Here is a 20,645-nt window from a genome sequence, read left to right as displayed (position 1 = left end):
TAAATTTTTATTCCATCTGCATTTTTTTATGGTTTATGGTATGAATTTTCAGTTTCTAGAGGTCACCTGCATTTCTTGGTTTGTGTCCCCTTCCTTCATCTTCAAAGCCAGAAACTAACATCTTTAAATCCCTCATCCTAGTATATTCTACCATACGTATGTTTCTTGGCACATTTAGTCCACTCTCATCTCGAAGACTCACACCCCCCTTACTAACATACGAATGTAGAATAATTGGATTAGTAGAAAATAACCTAATTTTAAACCTTGCCATTGCCATTGTCTTGCAATCTAATCTAGTTTCTTTATTTTTTAAATGAGAATAAGACTATATTACAAAGATGTTTTGGGTTTGAAGTAACAAAAAACAACTCAAAACAGCTCAAACAGAAAAGATCATTTACTAGCCCAAGTAGCCAAAAGGACCAAAAGCAAGCCATTCATCCTGTTGTATCCTAGTACCTCAGGATGCCTTCACTGGAAAGTAAAAGAAAACCCCAATTCAGATTTTTGCAAACACTAGGAAGAATAAATCTGCAGGTGCTATAGACATTAATAATTCTCTACAATTCCCTTGTGGTTATTTCACATTTATGTTGTCAGATAATTATATTTCCTTATCACAGTTACTCTTTCATTCCTATCTCAGCTCCTTGCCTGTTTACGTCATAGTATTTGTCATAATTTCCTGTTATGTTTCTTATTTACTGCTTGCTCTCTGCCTGTCTGAAAGCAGGGTCCATGTGTGTCTTTCACCACTGTATTCCCAGGGCCTAGAGCACTGCCTGTAACAGTAAGTTCTCAGAAAATATTCACCAACTGATTGATTTACCTCTCATCGCCACCTGTGTGGTAGGAAAATGGTAGTTTCCCCACACCCTCGTTAAGACTGTATGTCATACAGTTTTAAATTTTGGCCGGATAGATAAGACAGTATTTTTTTTTCTTTTCCAGGTGACCTCCTGCTCATTCCTCAAAGCCTTATTCAGACACCCCTCCTCTAAGAAACTTTCCCCACACCAACTCCTTCAGTCCTGCTCTGCCCAGTTTTTCTCCCTTCCTTGTGGTCTAACACGTTTTCCACTACATTTTATGAGCAGAGCACGCCGTTTTGTCGAGCATCTCTACTACTTAAAAGCGCCTCTAATGGGGGGCCCTTGTCCCGCGCCACAGTTGCCACGGAAGCAGACTCGTTTCCAGAGTTAACGGTTTCCCAGGAGATGCATGCGGGCGATGGTTAGTTTTCAGAATGTAGCCTGTCGAGAGAAACGAACTGTGTGGCATTCTTCTCCGCTCCGCCTACGGATGCCAGAAGAAGCCTTTGATCGGCGCACCCAAAGCGAAAACTGCCGCGGACTCCCGGGTTCCTTCCGCCTTTCAGGTATCAGGTGTCCAAGGACGATCGTCCAGAGGAGCCGAAATCCCGCAGGGATCTGGGAAATGTAGTTTATCCAGGAGTCTGCGCAGGCGCAAAGGTATGCAGTGGACGGGTTGAGGATGCCGCTACGGTGGGGATTACGGTGGGGAGCGAACTCTTCGTGGGAAGCCGACCCAATTGCCAGGTAATTTAGGACCCGAGTATTAATGACACTCATCGTATCCTCCCCATCTTTGGCCACGAATGCAGCTTGGAGCGATCTCGGGGGCTTATGCCACCTACGAGGGATAGAGACGTGGGAGAAGCTGGTGCCTTGGGGCGGTAGGGACGCGGCTGGCTCCGCGGAGGCGACATTAGAGGCCGGGCGGTGGGCGTGGTAGAGGCGTGGCTATGGGCAGGGCTAGTGTGCGGATTGGCCGAAGTGGGCTTGGGAGGGTGGGTTGAGCCAATGAAGCCGGAGTAGGCGAAACGCGCTTAAGTTCTGAGAATCCTTAAGTCCAGTAGGAAACTGAGGCTCAGAGAGCAGTGGGGATTCGTCCAGGGTTGTTCATTGATCTCTTGCTGTTGGTTTGGAGACTCGTTGGCTGAATTGAGCGGTGCGGAACCAGCTTAGTTTCTCAGTTTGTTTCTAAGCTGACTTTCTAAGGAAGTAAATATTTAGTATAAGAAATCTGTTATTGCTTTACTAGTAATACATTTTTCAGTCACTTATTAAGTGCCAGGTGCTGTCCTAAGGTAGAGGTTAAGCGCTAGGGTTCCAAGTTTACATATGCTAATCTTACAAAATAAAATGTATAAAACGTGTTGAGTGCTTATTATGTGCTAGGGTAGTGTTACTCTCAATGCTAATAACTACTAAAAAGTATTAATTGTACTGAAACAGCTAGTATTTATGCATCTTAGGTGCCAGACACAGCTCTAAACGTTTCCCACGTATTTAATCCTTACATCCTCCCAGTGGAGTCCCTACTATTGTTACTGCTGTGTTATATGAGGAAACAGGCTCATGGGGTGATGGCGCTTGCCCAGGGTCACATCTATTAAAGGACAGAATGGAGTCTTTGCCTTTAGCAGAGTGGTTAAGTACCCAGGTCTGGAGCCTGACTGCTCAGGTTTAAATCCTAGCTCTAGCACTTTGACACTGAACAACAGGTCAACAGGGGCAAGTTTCCTTAACCGTTTGACCACAGTGTGTCCACTTTTATCTGTTTTATACAGTGGGTTCTCAGGTATAATTTCTTAGAACAGTATCTTTTCAACATTAGGCATCCACATGCCACCTCCTTCGTTTTTGCACCCTCCTGAGATGCCAAGTGCCTGCACCAAGATTCTCCTCTTTATTTCAAGCAATGCCCTTTAAAACTTGTGGACACAGCTGTGAATGGACAACCCGTATCACTTGCCATGAATGGGTGTTAAGAGTAATGCAACAAATAGTATGGTTTGCACATTTTCGATGGATAGCATTGTTCACCCGAAGTGCTAAGTCAAGTCCTGCTCTGCCAGCCAGTGACATGAGATGTAAGGTGTTGCATTCTCATTGAGGTGACCAGAAGCATCAACAGGCATTAAAAGGGAGTAACTTTCTCAGTGTGTGTTGATATTTTAAATATAGTGTTGTCTTCCAAAACATTGGTGTCTCTGACACTTTAGAAAACACTAGTAAAAGTTCTGTAAGCAGAATATTTGAAAACCATTCATCTAAGGCAAAGTAATCCCAAATTATGAGAGGAAAACAAACAAAACATACACAACAAAACAGGCCAGGACTGGCACTTTCCAAAGACTTTAGAAAGGCATTTAGAGGCTTTTGAGATACCTCGTCTGTAGCACCCTAATACTTGATACTTAAAATACCAGGATCTGCACATGTAAGAGAGGACAGGAAGTTAATATGTACTCGATGCAAGCAGTTGCTTGCAGGGTGTTGCTGTGGATGTGGAAGAGAGGCTTTTGTCCTGAACACTTTATATTGCTGGACTGTTTCTAAATGTAATTATGCATTACCTCTGTAATATAAAATGGTAACCTGTCTATTGTGGAATGTCAGAAATACCACAAAGACTGAGGAACAAAATTTAACTCAGAAACACACTGGTGAATTTTTTCTGTAATCATAGAATTATTTCAATTTGGAAAACTTCTAAAGGCTGATCTCCTGCTTTTATCACGTATTATATCATGAACCCTTTCCAATATCATCAGAAAGTCAAGCAAGTACTTACGGTGCTATCACTGAGACCACCAGTATCTAGTTCTCCTCTTGGATGAGACTTTCCAGTCATTCTGCAGTTAGGCCAACATGACTAGTTGTGACCAAGGGGACATGAATGGAAGTGACCTACAGCACTTCCTGGCTGAGGACGTGATAAACTGCAGTAGCCTCCAGCTCTTTTCCTATTGTGGTAACTAAGGCCACATGTTCCAACTGGTGCGGCTGCACCCTGATCTCTCGGGTGAATACAACAGCTCTAGCCAACCCACAGTGGATACGTAGCATGACCAAAAATCTTTGTTCTGTTCAGCCCGAGATTTTCGACAAGTGTGTTGCCAAAGAATAATTCTGGTACAGTAGTCCATCGGCAGGGTTCTAGGTATTAGTGAACTCAGTGTTACCCAAACCTTATTCAGTTATATACCTCTATCAACTTTTTTGCAGATGTGTACCATGCATTTTCCTTTAAATAGGCTTTTTTTTTTTTAACTTAAATCAATTTTTTTAAAAGATTTTATTGGGGAAGGGGAACAGGACTTTATTTTTTTTTTCCAAGTCAAGTTGTTGTCCTTTCAGTCTTAGTTGTGGAGGGCACAGTTCAGCTCCAGGTCCAGTTGCCGTTGTTAGTTGCAGGGGGCAGAGCCCACCATCCCTTGTGGGAGTCGAACCGGCAACCTTGTGGTTGAGAGGAAGCGCTCCAACCAACTGAGCCATCCGGGAGCTCAGCAGTTCAGCTCAAGGTTCCGTGTTCAATCCTAGTTGCAGAGGTCCGAGCCCACCATCCCTTGCAGGAGTCGAGTAATTGAACTGGCAACCTTGTGGTCGAGAGCCAACTGGCCCATGTGGGAATCGAACCAGAAGCCTTCGGTGTTAGGAACACGGAGCTCCAATTGCCTGAGCCACTAGGTCGGCCCCAAATCAATTTATTTTTAAAGAGGACTTTCTTCTACTACAACGAGTAGGAAACTAGTGTCTTTTATCAGTAAAAGAAAAAAGGGGGGGGGGGGCGAGGAGGTGTGAAAATAAATAAATGCCAAGAGAACCAAATATTAAATTCCAGCTAAAATTATTGCCTGGGCCTGAAGCCTGCTGTGTCTTTGTAATTTGAGTAAACACAATGCTGTCCACTCTTTCTCCTTAATTAACTAGGATTGCACTAGAATGGAAAAGTGGTTTGGTGATGTATTTCAGGACCGGCTTTGTGTGGTTCCTCTGTGGTCCATGCCCTGCCCACTTTGGGAAAACAGACTTAACTGCCCTCTTGGGGGATGTTTTTCACCATTACAAGCCCTCCCCTCCCACACACTAGAATGTGAGCACTTGGCAAGCAGGGACTCTATGCCCAGCATCCAGCCAGGTGTGTGGCACCAGGCTGAGAGAAGGAAGCAACACTTTTAGACTCAAAACTTTAATCAGAGAACCAACATGCATACGAAGGGTGTTTCTACAATGGCCCACAGCAACACAGGTCATTAATTACAAAGACTGCTCCCCGCATCTAGTGGCTGCTGGTTTTCTACAGAGCCTCTGACCTGTATGTTTGGTTTCAAAATTCTCATTGAACACACTTTTCAATTTGAGTTCCCACCTCTGCCCCACCCACGACCCTTTGTACGCCCCTTTAGTATATAACAGCCCTGTTGCCCAGACTAGACTGATTTCCAAGGGCAGGGACCAAGAGCAGGGAGTTGAACCTTTCAACCATTAGAAAACCAGTACTCTCCCCACTGTGCTGTGGGCCCAATGGTCAGCCATTAAGTTCCTAGTTTCCACAATAAAATCAACCAGCTAAACTCAAGGTGCAAGATTTAAAAAGCCCAAGAGCACAGGGTACATACTCCTAAACTTTTTTAGCACCAAAAATATGAAAGACATTTGAGTGTGTGTCCTGTCTTCCTAAGATTGTTTGTGCTTCAGCAACAGGCGACTGAGTTGCTTAGTGAGTGGAACACAAAAGCCCAGAGCTGAAGAGGTGCCATCAAGAGGGAGCAGGGTGTGTGGTTCCATGAGGTGAGTCTAGGCTTTAGAACAGGCCTGGCCAAGGTGAGTGGTTAACTTAAGGGCTCCAACAGGAAGCAATGTTTCCTCACTGGGCTTCCCACAATCGGTGACCCCAGAACTTGCTGTGACGTGAGGGAATGTGGCATTTTAAGATGTCACTTGTCAACAAACAGCACTCTTTCATGAAAATGGGGCCATTCATTTCCCTTGGATTCCAGAAGCTTCTATCCTGGCACCTAGCAAAGCACCTGGTGAGTGGCCAGCTTGGACAAATAGTGAATAAGGAACATTCCAGCAGTTGTTACCATACAATTTTCACCAAACTACTCTGTATAGATCACATTAGCTGTGTGGCAACATCCAGTGCAGCTTTCCTAACTGAATCCAGCTGTTTCCAGTATCTTTAACTCCCGTGACAAACTGGGTCTCATACTATACAACCAACAACTTTAAATGGGGAAGGAGATCATGGGAAACGGTGGCATGTGTATGTATGTGGGAGGGGGTCCTTTTGAGTCACAGGTTTGGGATGTTAGGAGTGGCAAGTTTTAGCCGTTTGATGTTAGTTTACGTGGTCTTCTTGGCTTTCTGTGGGTTAGTTAAGAAAATACTAGGACAGAGCAGAGAGGAGGAAAGGGAAAGGCTAGACTTCTTATAAAAAAAAGATTAAGGTTTGGGGAACTGAATTAAGCCAAGGGTATTTTGGAGAAAAACTAAAAATTGAAGCCATGTATGTTAGTTAAGAACATTAAGTGCAGTAAATAGAGGGTTGCTAATTCTCTTCCTTTTAACATAAAAGAATGTATGTCTGTTGTATCTGATGTATATGTGTAGACCATGTTTGATGAGTACTTACTATGTGCTGGACACTCAGTTCTAAGTGCTTTACATCTACTTACTTACCCTCACAACAGCCCTCTGAGGTAGGTAACTATTACTGTGCCTGTTTTATACATGAGGACATTGAGGCCCTGAGAGGTTCCATGACTCGCCTTAGATCACTTAGGTAGTGAATGGCAGAGCTGGGATTTAACTCAGTAGACTGGTTCGAGTCCACCTATGAATTTGGACACTACAGTTTTCTGTTTTCATTGTTTTAATGAAAATTGTGTGCAAACTTTCTAATTTTTATTAATAAAGATATTTATCTATTTTGCTGAGGGTATGGGGAGGGCCTACAATGTAATAGTTTCAACTTTAGACCTCGGATGATGTTCTCAGCAGGGGACCCTGCTGCCATGTGTGGCCACATGTAATGTTTTACTTCTTACTTTTTAGTGTGAACTTGCTGATGTCGGAGTAGACGTAAGTAGCAGGGAAAGGCTTTCTGACAGTGTTGACACCGATACGGTTTCTCTTGGGTGTGAGTTCTCTGGTGCTGACTGAGATGGGCACTGAGGCCAAAGGCTTTCCCACACACCTCACAGATGTAAGGCTTCTCCCCAGTGTGAATTCTCTCATGCTGCCTCAGATTTGCTTTCTGGGAAAAGGCTTTCCCACATTCAGCACACATGTAAGGCTTCTCCCCGGTGTGAACTCTCCGGTGAACAGAAAGGCACGAGCTTTGGCTGAAGGCTTTTCCACATTCCTGACAAATGTAAGGCTTTTCTCCAGTATGAACTCTGCGGTGTCGAATGAATGGAGCACTCAAACTGAAGGTTTTCCCACAATCACCGCATTTATAGGGTTGTTCACCTGTGTGAACTCTCTGATGTTTAGAAAGGTGCCAGCTGTGGTGAAATGTCTTTCCGCATTCCTTACACTCGAAGGACTTCTTTTCGGCATGAGTTCTCTGGTGCTGGATAAGGTAGTTACTGTGCACAAAGACTTTGTCACACTGGTTACATTTAAAGGGTTCCTTGGCAGTGTGAATCAACTGATGTTCTGAGAGATGTGCACTTTCGCTGAAGATCTTTCCACATTCATTACACTTAAAGGGGTGCTCATTCTTGTGGATGCACTGATGTTTGGTGAGGGAGGTGCTGCGCTTGAAGGCCTTCCCACAGTCCCCACATTTATATGGCCTCACTCCAGAGTGGATCATCTGGTGGTGAATAAGCTGTATACTTTGGCCAAAAGCTTTGCCACACTGGTTACATTCAAAGGGCTTCTCCCGGGTGTGAATCCTCTCGTGCTGAGTCAGGTATTTGTTGCAGCTGAAGGTTTTCTTGCATTTGTTACATTTAAAGTGCTTCTCGCTGATCCTTGCATGCTCTTTCTGGTCTAAGTTCTGATTCAAGATCTTCCCACTCTTGTCAAGTCCTTGTTTTTCTCGGGTGTGAACACTCTGGTGACATGTTAGGGTCAAGTTGCAAATGAAGCGTTCACCACACTCTTGACATTCATAGCGGGTTTCCACAGCATGAGTTTTCTGGTGTAGAACAAGGTGTTCATTATGGCTGAAAGTCTTCTTGCATTCAGCACAGCTGTAGGGCTTTTCTGTGGCATGAACGGACTGGTGTCGAATCAGGTGGGAGAGCCGGCTGAAGCTCTTGACACATTTGTGACATTTGTGGGGCCTGTAACCCGTGTGAATCCTCTGATGTTCATTAAGGTGAGTGTTCCGGTAGAAGGCTTTGCCACATTCATTGCATTTGTAAGACTTCTCTCGGCTGTGAACCCTCTTGTGGCTCTTTAGGGTCAAGATATGGCTGAAGGATTTCCCACACTCACAACACTTGTACATTGTTTCTCCAGTGTGAACAGACTGGTGTTTGATGAGTGCTGAGCTCTGCTGAAAGGCCTTCCCACATTCCTGACACTCAAAGGTAGTTTTTGCAGCATGAATTTTTTCATGTTGGAGGAGGTATTTGCGAAAGTTGAAAGTCACCTTGCATTTGGCACATTCATAGCGCTTCCGAGTGTGGGTCTTCTGATGCTGAGTAAGACGAAAGGCTCGGCTGAAACTCTGGCCACACTCGTTACACTTGTAGGATTTACCACCTGTGTGGGTTTTCTGCTGCTCCACAGGCTGTGAACCGTGACCTGATGGACAGTCATTGTCTTGACTCTTATGTAGTTTCTCTCCAGTGTGAATTTTCTGATGCCACAGAAGGTGTGTATTTTGACTAAAAGTTTTCCCACATTTGTTACACACATAGGATTTGTAGCCTGGGTGAGTTGTTGGATACACAAAAAAGCACGAACTCTGGTCAAAACTATTCTCATACTCTTCATTCACAGTGGGTTTCTCTCTCATATGAATAATCCAGTGCTGGATAAGATGGCAACTGCGGCTGAAGCGCTTCTCACATTCACTACATTTATATGGTTTCTCCTCTCCCTGGACAATATCCTGCTGACTTTGGTCTGAGTGGTTGCCAAAGTCATTCCTACATTCCTGAGACTTATTTGGCATCAGGCTTTCTTCAGGAAGACCATGGATCACAGAATCCTCTCCTGTGAAGAGGAAGGACTGAGGACTGAGGCCACTCTTGAGTTCATGACTCTTGTCCTCTGTGGGACTTGCCATGTTGGTGACAACGTCAGATCTCAGAAAACTTTCTGGATCTCCCACCAAACTGTCTAACCAGCTCTCACCCATATAGGCTTCTCCCAAGTTGGAGTTCCAGAGGCCATCCTTGGAAAATGTCTCCATAATCTCCTGGGAGAGTCCTTCTCCCAAGAAGTCCTGCAGCAGAGGAGAGTTCTTGGCCTGAGCCATGTCTGCAAGAGAAGGAAAGTGCAAATGTGTCCTGTTCCCCAGGGTGAAAAGGAAAGAGCTGCAGGGTGAGAACACAGACAGGAGGGAGAACGGGGCATGGGTCCTGAGTCAAGCTTGTCCATCATGGGGACAAAGGAGAAGAGGCCAAAGTGGTGATCCAGGTAGAAGTGGCATCACAGGAAACAGCGAGCCCATGACCAGGAGCATTAAGATGGGAGTGGGCCACTGGAGGGCCTCCACAAGGAAGCAGGGACTTCTCAGCAGATACTCTCCACTATCACCCTCATCAGCTAAGACCTACTTCCTAGAAGTGCACTGTTCAAGGGGGCATGAGATATGAATGATAAGAATGCCATACGACTGTCACCATGGAGGATACATTTGCTTGTTAGTCAAGTCGTGGTTCTACATGCTTGGGAATGGTCTATATGTTGAGGTGGCAGAAACAGAAATCCAAGGCTGCAGGAGTCTATGCCTGGGTTAGTCACCTACATGAAAATAGTGGTGTGCTGCATAAGGTTGCAGAGGACTCATGCTAACAAACTTCTGAGAGGTGAATGGGGCTGCATGCTGACCAGGTTGGGTGGAGGCTGACTGAGCTGTGCAGCTATCATGGTCTCTGGTTCAGGGGCCTTCTCCTCATTTTAATGATCGAACCACGAATAAAGCCTCCTGTGCCCCGGGCAAGGATCCTGCCTCTGCTTTCCCAGTAGGGACCTCTTGACCAGTGTTACATCAGGAATCCTCACTGCTTAACCTGATCCCTCTGGGGGACTGTGGCAGTGAATGCTCTTGGTAGCATTTAGGCCCAGGCTTAAGTTACTAACAGATGTGACCATCTGCTGTGCTCCAGGGGCCAGAAAGGAGGGCTAGGCCTGTACAAATGGAGGTGAAACAGGTAGACCACGATGTCCATCTGGGTGCTCAGCGGGGCACAAGGCAGGAAGATGGAGAGACCAACTTCAGGGACGGAAGGCCTCCCCTTGCTGCGCCTGGAAGGACCAGGACGGGACAGAGGAAAGGCATCAGGACAGTCACATGTTGAACGCTGAAGTAGACAAAGACAAGGTGGGCATGCAGAAAGAGGGTCCTGATCCCTGTCGGGAAGAGGGGATAGAAGCCAGCGTGTGTCAGAGTGAAGCCCAAAAGCCAGGGGTCCTGGTGGCTGGGTAGACATACTGGATATGGATGGAGGTTCTGAGGACAGAGGGCACACACAGGCCACACCCCAGGACCCCGCCACCATCCCCCCAGATGCTGGTGGCCCCTCCTCACCCACTCACCAGGGCCTGCAACTTCTGGACTTCCTCTCACCAAGGCTTCCAGCTCTTCCCCACCATCTGGATGGGAGGTCAGATTGCATCTGGGGGGGTCTGCAGGGAGAGAACGGCACTGTCATCAACCAGGACATAGAGGGCCATCTAGCCGCTCGGTGGGAACCTTTTGGCTCTCCTGATTATTCGATGTTTTGTCCAGCATACACTCCTGGGGGCCTGGTGCTGCACTGCGCAACTCCAGGGACACCTGCCCTGCAGAGTACCCGGTCCAGTGGAAGAGAGGGACCCACAGTCACAATCCAGGTGATCGGGATCAGAGCTGTGACAGCTGGGACTGGGGATACATAGGACGTGCAACAGCTCAAGGAATGAGCAGAGTCTGCCAGACGGAGAGGCCCGTACTTACTCAGCCATTGACCATTCACTCATTCACCTGTGGACCACACAATGCCTGAGACCTTCATGAGCCAGGCCCTGTGATGGAAGATGTCAGGGTCCCAGAACCCAAGGCATCCTGCCTTCTGCAGACTTCCTCAAGGAAGGGAGCAGAGTCATAATCCAGGGATATGTGCTATGGTGGAGGAAAGGCCATTGTGGGCTTTAAAGATGAAGCCAAGCAATGCAGGCAGCTTCTAGAAATTAAAAAGGAGCAAGGAAACAGACTCCTCCTGAAGCCTCCAGAATGAAACAGCCCTGCCAACACTTTGATTTTAGCCCAGTCAGACTCCTTTCAAACTTCTGACTGTAAGACAATAAAAGTGTGTGGTTTTAAGCCACTACATTTGTGCCATTTGTAGAAGCATTCACAGGAAACAAATACGCTCCTCATTTATACATACAGACATGTGCACAGGAGTCAAGGGAAATGCATTTTTACTGTGTGCTGGAGTTTAAAAATAGAACAGACACTGAGATTGGACCTCCTCTAAGCTACTTCTGTAGCAGACACTGAGTACAGTTTGGAGAAAATCTGTCCCAATGTGACAAGATTACATCAACTGATAGTTTCCAGTGTGTAATCTTGTATTTTTCACATCTTTGGAATAAATTCTTCTGTTTTGGGAAAAGAATGGAGGAGCTAGAGAAAAGGAATCGAGTCAGCTGGGATGGGGGACACTGATGCAGAGCTGGGGTGCTGTGGCCCTGGAGACGCACAGTCCCAGCTGCAGTCACGGCCGTGCCATCTGCTGACTATTCAATGCTGGAGGTCCCAGCCTGGCGAAAAGGGTTAACAGCAGGCTGACTGCTCTCCTGGGAAAGGCCCGCCTGGGAACCTGGATTTCAGGATGGTGCCCAGCAGCCCCTGACCAGTAAGAGGAGCTCCCTGTGCCTAAGCTCCTATCTGGCCTAAACCATTCTGCTGAACACCAGCTTTCCTTCTGGGAGTCTAGAAAGTTGGTATGCTCCAGACAGAGGGCGCCTGTGTGACCAGCACCCAGTAAAAATCCTGGGTGCTCAGTCTCTAAGGAACTAGCTTCCCAGGCAGACAATATTTCACGTGTTGTCATACCTCAGTCCTAGGGGAATTAAGTGTGTCCTCGTGATTCCACAGGGAGAGGACTCTAGAAGCTACACTGGACTCCGCTGGCCTTCACCCCACACGACTCCCCTTTGCTGACTGTGCTCTGTGTCCTTTCGCTGGGATGGCGCATGGTGTGAGTACAGCCATATGCTGAGGCCGCAAGTAAGGCCTCCTAGTAAAGCACCAAACCTGGAGGTGGTCCTGGCCCCCGGCCTAGCTGTGAAGATGACTTCTCCTCTTTGAACCTGTTTAAGAATGCCCAGCAAAACAGGAACAGCCAAATTGCTTCAAGGGTGACTAAAGGACTGAAGGAGAGAGTTCTAAGAGCTCACCCAGCACAGGACCTGGCTCCTGACACAGCATCTCCTGTTACTTATTCATTTATTAATTTAGGAACTGTTTATTGAGTCCCCATAGCAGATACTGTTTGTTGCAAACGTGGGGTACACCAGTGAATAGCACAGGGGCCCTCAGGAAGCTCCCGTTTGGCAGGAGACAGGTCATAAAAGCAGCAGCTAAAAAGTGAGGGAACAGTGAGAAGCTAAGCAGGAGAGAGAGGAGGGAGTGCTAATGGGGTTGCCATTCGAGTCTTAGGGAAGCCCCGAGGCAAGGAAGGGACAAGACTCTTCCAGGCAGAGGGGAGAGCAAATGTGAAGACCCCCAAGTGTCAGCATGAGGAATCACTCTAGAATGATCAAGAGGAAAATGCTGCTGAGGCTGGAGCGGCCGGCAGGGGCCAGATCAGAGCTTCTCAGCTTGGAGACTACTGACATGTGGGGTCGGCTAATCCTTGGTTTAGGGGCTGTTCTTATGTCTAGAATGTGTGGCAGCAACCCTGGGCTCTACCCACTAGATGCAAGGAGCACCCCCACCCCCAGGCGGTGACAATCAGAAGGGTCACCAGGCATTGCCAATGTCCCCTAGGGGGCAGAATCAACCAGCTGGGCGCCAGTGGACTAGATCACGCTGCCTCTGAGGTGTTCAGGAGCTGGGAGTTCACCCTGTGGGTGACGGGTGATCACGGAGCCGGGCCGGAGTGCAGACTCACTCAGCAAGAAGAGGTTCTGGTAGTTGTCCAGTGCCGTATCCCAGAACATGTTCCCCTGGTCCAGCCCCAGCTGCTCCCAGTCCTCCAACGTGAAGTCCATGGCCACGTCCTTGAAGGTCTTAAATGGCTAAAACACAACACATTCTTAGTGACTCTGGGGCGAGGGTTAGGGAGGGGTACGATGGCTCACTCAGTGTGCCCCCGCCCTCAACGTGCCAGCTCTTTGGCACAGACCATCTCATTAGAGCCTTCAGACTTAGGAGACGGGGCATCCCGTATTTGTAGGAAGGACAGTCTTGGAGAAAGACGTGATGTCCCGTCAAGATCACAAAAGCAGGACTCAACCCAGGTCTGCCTGATCCTAAAACCCACTTATTTCTTTTGCTTTTTCTCAGTGTTTGTTCAAGATTTTAACTTTTTATTATGCAAACTTTCAAACACACACCCAAGTAGAGACATACATGCAATATACAGCCAGGTATCCATCATCCAACTTCAACCCCTATCCTATTAGCAATTATCTGTTTTGTTCATTAAGCCCCTTTCCCCACTTTTATTTATTTTTTTGTGGGGGCTAAAATATTCCAAAGTTAATCCCAGGTGGCATCTGATTTCACCTGTGAATACTTCAGTATTAACAGCAGAACCACTATCACTGAATACACACACCATATTCAAAGTCTGTATTCAGATTTGTTAGACATTTCAATGGTGTTTTTTCCCCCAATTTGTTTTTATTGTGGTAAAATACTGTAAGGAATAGAATATATGAAGGTCTGCCTGGGAACATTTGGGGATGTAAACTCTCACTGTGGCTGGGATACGTGCTTGGCCTTGGAAGGATTGGCTACCCTCCCAAGGACCAAGAAAATATTTACAGGATGTGGAGCCTGGCCTTGCCTTGGTACAGGTGGGCTGAGCTCTGATACATCTAATCTCATCCCAAGGACTGGCCCCGGCTCCTAGCCAGATCTGAGACCAGTTCCTTGTGTAGTTAACACGTATGCTTATTGGCTCCTTGCTGCTGTTGTTAGTGAAGTCCTCAAAACCCCAGAAAGCGGAGGAGCAACAGCAACAGTTGTTCCCCGGCTGCCTGGGCTGCTGTAAGGCCGTGCTGATGAAAAGCCGGTGCTGTTTCTGCGCATGATGTTTTGCCCGTGTTGATATTTTACCGGTGCTGTTTCTGCGCATGATGTTTCGCCCGTGCTGATAACTTTACTTGATTGGGATTTTGCCCTGCTGATGAAAGGCCGTTGCTGTTTCTACGACTCTAATTGACCGGGCCCTGGTGGTATGATGAATTGCCTCCTTGCTTGTTAGTGGTATGATAATATATTCCTCTAATCTCTGTCTTGTCTTACTTACTTTCACTTTGTAATAAAACTCTTTAACCCCTTCATCCCGGCTTGTGGTGGTGTGTCTTGCGTATCGGGCCTTGAAAATAAGTCTGTGCACAGCAATCGATAATACTTATCGATACAAATACATATACAATTTACCATCTTAACCAATTTTTAGTGTATAGTCCGTGGCATTAAGCACACCCATGCTGTTGTGCTACCATCACCACCATCCATCTCTAGAATTCTCTTCGTCTTGCAAAACTCAAACAGTCTGCATTAAACACTATTTCCCCATTCCCCGCTCCCCAGGCCCATCACCCACCATTCTGCTGTCTACACTGGGTGTTTTTATAGTTGGCTTGTCTGATTCAGAATCCACGCAGGCCCATGCCCTGTACTGGAGTGATGTGCTCAGAAGGTGTCCGATAGCCGTACATCTTCACCCTTTTCATTCACTGTTCCTGATTTAGGGAGCCACGTTCTGGACATGGCGAACTGTTCCCTCTGGGTGTCATTTGGCTGCTCCTCTGCCCACTGCATCTCCTGGAAACTCGTCGGGAGAGCAGCAGCCTGATTAGATTCTGTACAACTCTGGGCAGACCTGAGTTGAGTCCTGCCTTTGTGACCTTGAGGGGACATCATGTCCTTCTCCAAGAGCCCTCATAGGTGTTGCTGGGTCCACTTCGGGCTGCATAACTACCTGGGGTGCCTGTCTGATTGCCCAACTTTCGGCGATGCCACTTTCTTAATTTTAAAACTTCCTAGTGAATAGCTGTTTTTAATAAAAATTCAAATACTGGAGCAGTATTGACAATAAAAAGTGACAGCCTTCCCCCAGCACCCCATCTCCAGGTGAACCCGTGGCTGTCTGCTGTATTCCTTCCAGACTCTCATCAACACACGTGTGCACGGACACACTTCAATAAAAACGAAACCTGAGTCTTTAGTTTGGGTCTGAGCTTGGTCCCACTACCTTCCTCTGTGGGTGACCATTGGCAAGTAAGGTTCATGCCTTTTCTGAGCCGATTCCTGCCCCATCGCATTGGGCTGTTCTGCCGAGTGACTGAGATGCTGCTGGGAAGCTCCTGTATGGTTCCTGGCACACAGGAAGGACTCTACCAGACAGCAGTTGTCTCTACTGTGGCAGGGCGAACAGACACGGGCAGGGACAACCACATCCAGTGGCTTTGTTCCAGTGAAGGCAGCAGGCGGTGCTATGGGAGACCAGAGCGGGGAAGAGCTGATTGTCAGGAAGGTGGAGGGACTGAGCTGGGTCTTGAAGGCGGTGTAAGTCTTCCCAGCCAGAGATGGCAGGCAGGGTATTGGAGCAGGAGGAGCCTGAGCAAAGTACAGTGTAACACTTTCCCACCAGGCCAAGAAGGGAGCATCACTTGTGTGGAAAGGGAGAGAATGCCGTGGATGGGGGCAGGACCCCAATCATGCAGGAACGGGCCACGGACCCTGGATTTTCTCCTGTAAGTAATGATTCCTGAGCAGGACAGCAAGGACTGCTAGGGGCCACCCTAGGACAGTCCAGGCCATCCGAGCAGTCCTTGGGGATGATCCATTAGGATGGAAGGACCCTAGACTCACCTCAGTCATAGCCAACTAAGGCCCAGCAGCCAGAGTCCTCGTTTATGTTTCGCCTCCTTCACCTCCACGTTCCTGGCGGGCAGGGCTGCAGGAAGGACAAGGGAACTGGGAGAAAGTCTTCCTTCCTTCTAGGGCTGATTTCCTGGCCATGCTGGATGAGCCCCCAAAATGTCCAGAAGTGGGATGAGTTAGCACATGAGTCTACCTACCGGAATCACAATGACAATTGTGCTTATTGAAACTACCCTGACCCCACATTTCCACTATGTTTCAGAGCCTACAAACAACTTCACAACAATTGTTAGCACTTATCACAGCCAGTAATACATATTTGGGACCTTTTGTCTTGCTCTCTGCTGTGTGCTAGCACAGCACAGTGCCTGGAGACAGTCGGTAGTTTTTAAATATTTGTTGACAGATCACACGTGTCTCTCTAACTGAATCCCTGAAATGATGCTTCTGGGATTTCAGACTATCTATCATCTCCAGGATTTGAGTCCAGGTGACTCGGCCTCCAAACTGTTGCTATTTCTACAACAGCAAGAGTTCTTCAACTTTTTTTTTAACCATGACCCACGGTAACGAAGAAAATACATATCACGACTGCTCACTCAAATACATAAACAAAAGCTTCATGAAACAATACTTCATCTTACAAAGTAGAATGTACTGGGATGTTTTCTATTCTAGTTGGTTTTATTTTACTTCATTAAGAAAAATTGTAATCACTGCCCACTGAGCTTTTTCATGACCCATAACATGCAAAACATTATACCCTGCGGCTTTTACACATTTGTAGTCACTGTAAATTTCCTAAGGAGCATGTATCTATGGAGCATTTGTGCGAAAGGTGTTGGGAAAATTTGCCTTCATTGGCTGATGTGAGCTTTTGTCTGTTAGCTGTTTGTTCCGTTGTTCCCACACGAGGGACTGCATGTGGAGTTCCCTCACATGAGAGACTGCATGTGAGGTATTGGTTAGCTTAGGGTTGGTTAAGAGAATTTCTCCCTTGTCTCTTTCTCTGCAGGAGAGATATGGGATGATGTTGCTTTCTGTCTGTTTTGCCTGCATCAGCAGATGAGGTAGAAAAAGTAGTAACTAAGTTATATCAGAATGACATAACAGGTTTGTTGCCAGGCTTTGGAAGGCCTTGGGCCGATGATCCCAGGAGAGAAGAATAAGTACTATTTGTCCGAATAAACTGGCCCTTCAGCCGAATAAGCAATGTTTTTATCACAGTTATCGCAGTAACTGCCAGACCCTCTCAGAACTGGCCATTCCCTGAGGGGGAAGCAGGAACAAGGAGCTTGGCTCTAAGGTACATCTGAAAAAATATGTAAGACAGACCTCAGTTGGCAGTGTAATTTCATCGTCTTGTCATTGGTAATTCTTCATCATTCTAATATTTGGAAACTCGTATACAACATGCAGCTTACAACACCAGCGGATGTCCTGACTTCCGACTGCGAACCTGGTGAGGTCTGGCTGGTTCCCGGCCTCTCCAGTGTTGTTCCCCACGGTTAGCCTTCTTGAGAACTGGTTAGCAGTTTGAAAACTTGTATACAGCTTGCAGCTTACACATCAGGAGACACCCAGACGTCCAGCAACAACAGCAGCAACAGTAACAACAGCAGCAACATTCTTGGGAATTAGCAGGCAACATTAGGAGACGCCTCAGCTTTCCCAGCTGCAGACCTGGCAAGATTTTGATTCCTGCTCTTTCCACTGTTGTTTTTCCTAAGGTGTGGTGAGCTTTTGGCATCTACTATTCTAGTTGCTATCCTATAAAGCTTATTACTGCTTTTGGATACTCCTTATTGATGTTATTTGTGTACGTAGCCAAGTGATTTTTGATCAATAATAAACATGTGTTAGGATCTCTTAAACTTATACGTATACTCCTTTGACATGACACTGTTATCAATGTATATAGTTCAGTCTTAACCACCTTTACTTTCTGGCATTAGCACATTCTTTTAAGTGCTTTTGTCTTTTGCTATTGCATATTGCTAAATAAATTGATTATATGTTGCTAAATAAATTAATCCTTCTCTAGTGTGCTCCTCTTTCTTTTACAGCATTGAAAACACGCCATATCACAAAGCAGCAGGATGACTTAATGACACAGGTCCACAAGTCGTAAGCCTCTGGGGCCAAATGTGCTTTGAAATTTTCAGATTTTAAAAAGGTGATATATACATTTATACAATATATGTCATTAACATGCCAGTACAGTGTGGGACAGGCAGCATTTTGTTATTGAACATTTCAGTATTTCTAGAGTGAAGGGTATAAATATTCACTCAAGGTAGGATGATTAAAGGTTATAAATCACTGTAGTTCTGGTCAGATTTTGGTACCAAATTTATGAAAGAAATGGTCTTCAGAGTTTTCTAGATTTTGTGATTGCAGATCAGGCAATGTGGTATACCAGTAAGTGCTAACGTTTACTCACAATGATTCTCCGCACGTGACAGAGGTAAGCCTTGGCTTGCGAATACAATTCAGTGCACAGATGTTTTATTTGTCCTACAATGTTGGCAGATAGGAAGTTTTGAAAGAACATTATTTTAAGTAGTTCCACACTTGAAAACTGGGAAATATCACCTAAACATTTGATTTCCAGCGTCTGAAAAAATCCTATGGTTTGGCCACGCTGGGTCTGCATTCCTGTGGAGCTAATAAGTGGGAGTTCGTTTAAAGCTACCATCCCCCTTAGACGGGGCAAGTGCTTCCTGACGCCCACAGCCCTCACCCACGTGGGTTCTGCCCTTTACCTGCCTGGCCCTCATAGACATCTGAGTTTGAGAAACGGGGCAAATACAACAGACCCACAGTCCCTTAAACTAAAAACCCCAAACTCTGGAAACCAGAACTTTATTCATAAACTGGCAGCAAAACTTAACCCGACGTGACACAGGCGTGATTCTTCACCCCTTTCCCGGCAGGAACATTCATTTTCCAAGGATTGCCCCAGATCCCGCTGGGGGTGTTGCCCAATTGTGAAATATGCACCCTACTAACTTCCTAAAGTCTGATTCCCGAGATGATCCTGGTGCCAGGAGTATCCGGTAAGACCTGGGGGCTACACCGATCTCTCACCGCGGCGGGGAGGTTACAGGAGAAACACGCGAGGGCAGCACGGCTCGTGGCACCCTGAAAGTATTTCAATAAATGTTCACTCTTTTGACCTCCCGAAGAACTCCAATCCATTCATCCCTCAAGATCCTGCCCCGCTCTGCCAACGACTTCAGGCAGCCCACCCCCGCTTTCTGCCTCGGTTTCCTCACCCCAAAATAAAATAGAATCGTTCCTCTCCAGGCTGCCAATGAGGACTGGAAACCACTTTAACAGGAGCCTGGCCTGTAACAGGTTGCGAACAAGGGTTCAAGAGTCCACCTGGACCCACCGCCCAAGGGGACGCGCCCGTACCGTCGTCGCCCCGGGAGCATTCTGTTACCCCTCAGGAAGAACCGAGCCCCCAAGCCTCCAGAGTCCTCAGCGGTCCCAACACCGGCGTCTCCTCACCTTGAGATTGCTGTCCGCCGAGTTAACAGGCGCGACCCCAACTCCGGGAAAGCGGGAGACCCTATTCCTCTCACAGGCGCCTCCTCGCAGCCACTTCCGGTGCCGCGTGAATCTCAGAATTTCCCTACGCAGATCCTTCCGCCCAACGCCAGGACTCCGTTTCCCAGAAGGCTGTGCGGCCGCCTTCACTTGTGTTCCTGTCTCCACCCGCTTCCTCGTCCTTAAAGGTCCTGCTGAGCACTCCGGGAACTAGAGTAGAAACAGAACCGGGACCGGGAGGCAACTGGGCATTCTAGTCCAGCTTTTCCCATGTTGAAGAATAACATAATCATCCTTTCCTGCCTTTTCTGGAAGATGGGGAAGCCTTTCCATTTCTCAGAGAGACAACCAGAGAACTGTAGAAACGTGTGGAGGAGGAAATCGTATTCCTGAGAATACGCGTGGAAGTAACGGACATAGTTGAGGCTGAACAAACAACAAGACTTCTGCCTACTAGTTCATTCCTCCTCACGATTGGCTCCATATTGGCACATGCGCAGTGGAACCAGCGTTCCAAAGAGGGCGGAATGGGGATGGGCCATGAGGAAATGATCCCTCCCCCAGCCTCGAGTCAGAGGGCTGGTGTGCCGCGAAGGCTTCTGGGAAATGGAGTTCTCCGGTAGGCACATCCCAGGGGCAGTCGGGAGGTTGGCAGCGCCTGCGCCGGGGCAGTCCTGCCTCAGGGCGGAGGATGCGCGCGCAGCGCCTTCCGCCTCAGCGGAAGTTTCTTGGTGACAACTGAGGTGAGTCCTATCCCGGCGGGTGGATCCGAGGGTCTGGCGGCGCGTACTTGGACTCCACCCCAATCACCAAATCCCGAGGTGAGGGGAAAGCGAGGTTTAGCGTGGGACGGCCTCCTGATACACTATCCTCAGTAGGGTCGTGGTGCCTGTGACGTCATCACAACACTTTGTGGGAGGCGGAGCCCCCCGGCCCGGGGGTTGGGATGAGAGGAGCTTCTAGTCGCGGAGATAGTTGGCCTGTCCTTGCGGTCCCAAGCCAGTTTTAGCTTTTGGTAGTGGGCGTGGCTACGGCTG

The 20,645-nt window shown here is 47.3% G+C and overlaps 2 protein-coding genes across 17 annotated transcripts in view; one reads left to right on the top strand and one right to left on the bottom strand.

The window, feature by feature from the left end:
- Positions 1–4,048: 4,048 nt before the first annotated feature.
- On the bottom strand, positions 4,049–20,092 carry ZNF473 (zinc finger protein 473; the record flags this gene model as incomplete). The annotated part of the gene is made up of 5 exons (XM_081031531.1): positions 4,049–9,260; positions 10,542–10,631; positions 13,106–13,232; positions 19,570–19,818; positions 20,081–20,092. The coding sequence occupies 5 exons, from the start codon at positions 20,090–20,092 to the stop codon at positions 6,862–6,864; spliced, it is 2,877 nt and encodes a 958-aa protein (XP_080887657.1). The 3' UTR covers positions 4,049–6,861.
- The window catches only part of VRK3 (VRK serine/threonine kinase 3), a 39,974-nt gene continuing 39,149 nt past the window's right edge, over positions 19,821–20,645 (top strand). For 9 of the 16 annotated variants that reach the window (XR_013992130.1, XR_013992131.1, XR_013992132.1 and 6 more), the window contains exon 1: positions 19,821–20,351. The gene's annotated coding sequence lies outside the window, so the exon portion shown is untranslated. Of the gene's footprint in view, positions 20,430–20,645 lie in introns of all 16 variants that reach the window. The other 7 variants (XR_013992134.1, XM_081031187.1, XM_081031186.1 and 4 more) reach the window with 3 other exon arrangements.

The sequence above is a fragment of the Rhinolophus hipposideros genome, assembly GCF_964194185.1.
Source record: "Rhinolophus hipposideros genome assembly, chromosome: 21".
In the NCBI taxonomy this organism is placed as follows: Eukaryota; Metazoa; Chordata; class Mammalia; order Chiroptera; family Rhinolophidae; genus Rhinolophus; species Rhinolophus hipposideros.
Note: the sequence above shows the minus strand (reverse complement) of the source record. Positions and strands in the feature narration are given on the sequence as shown.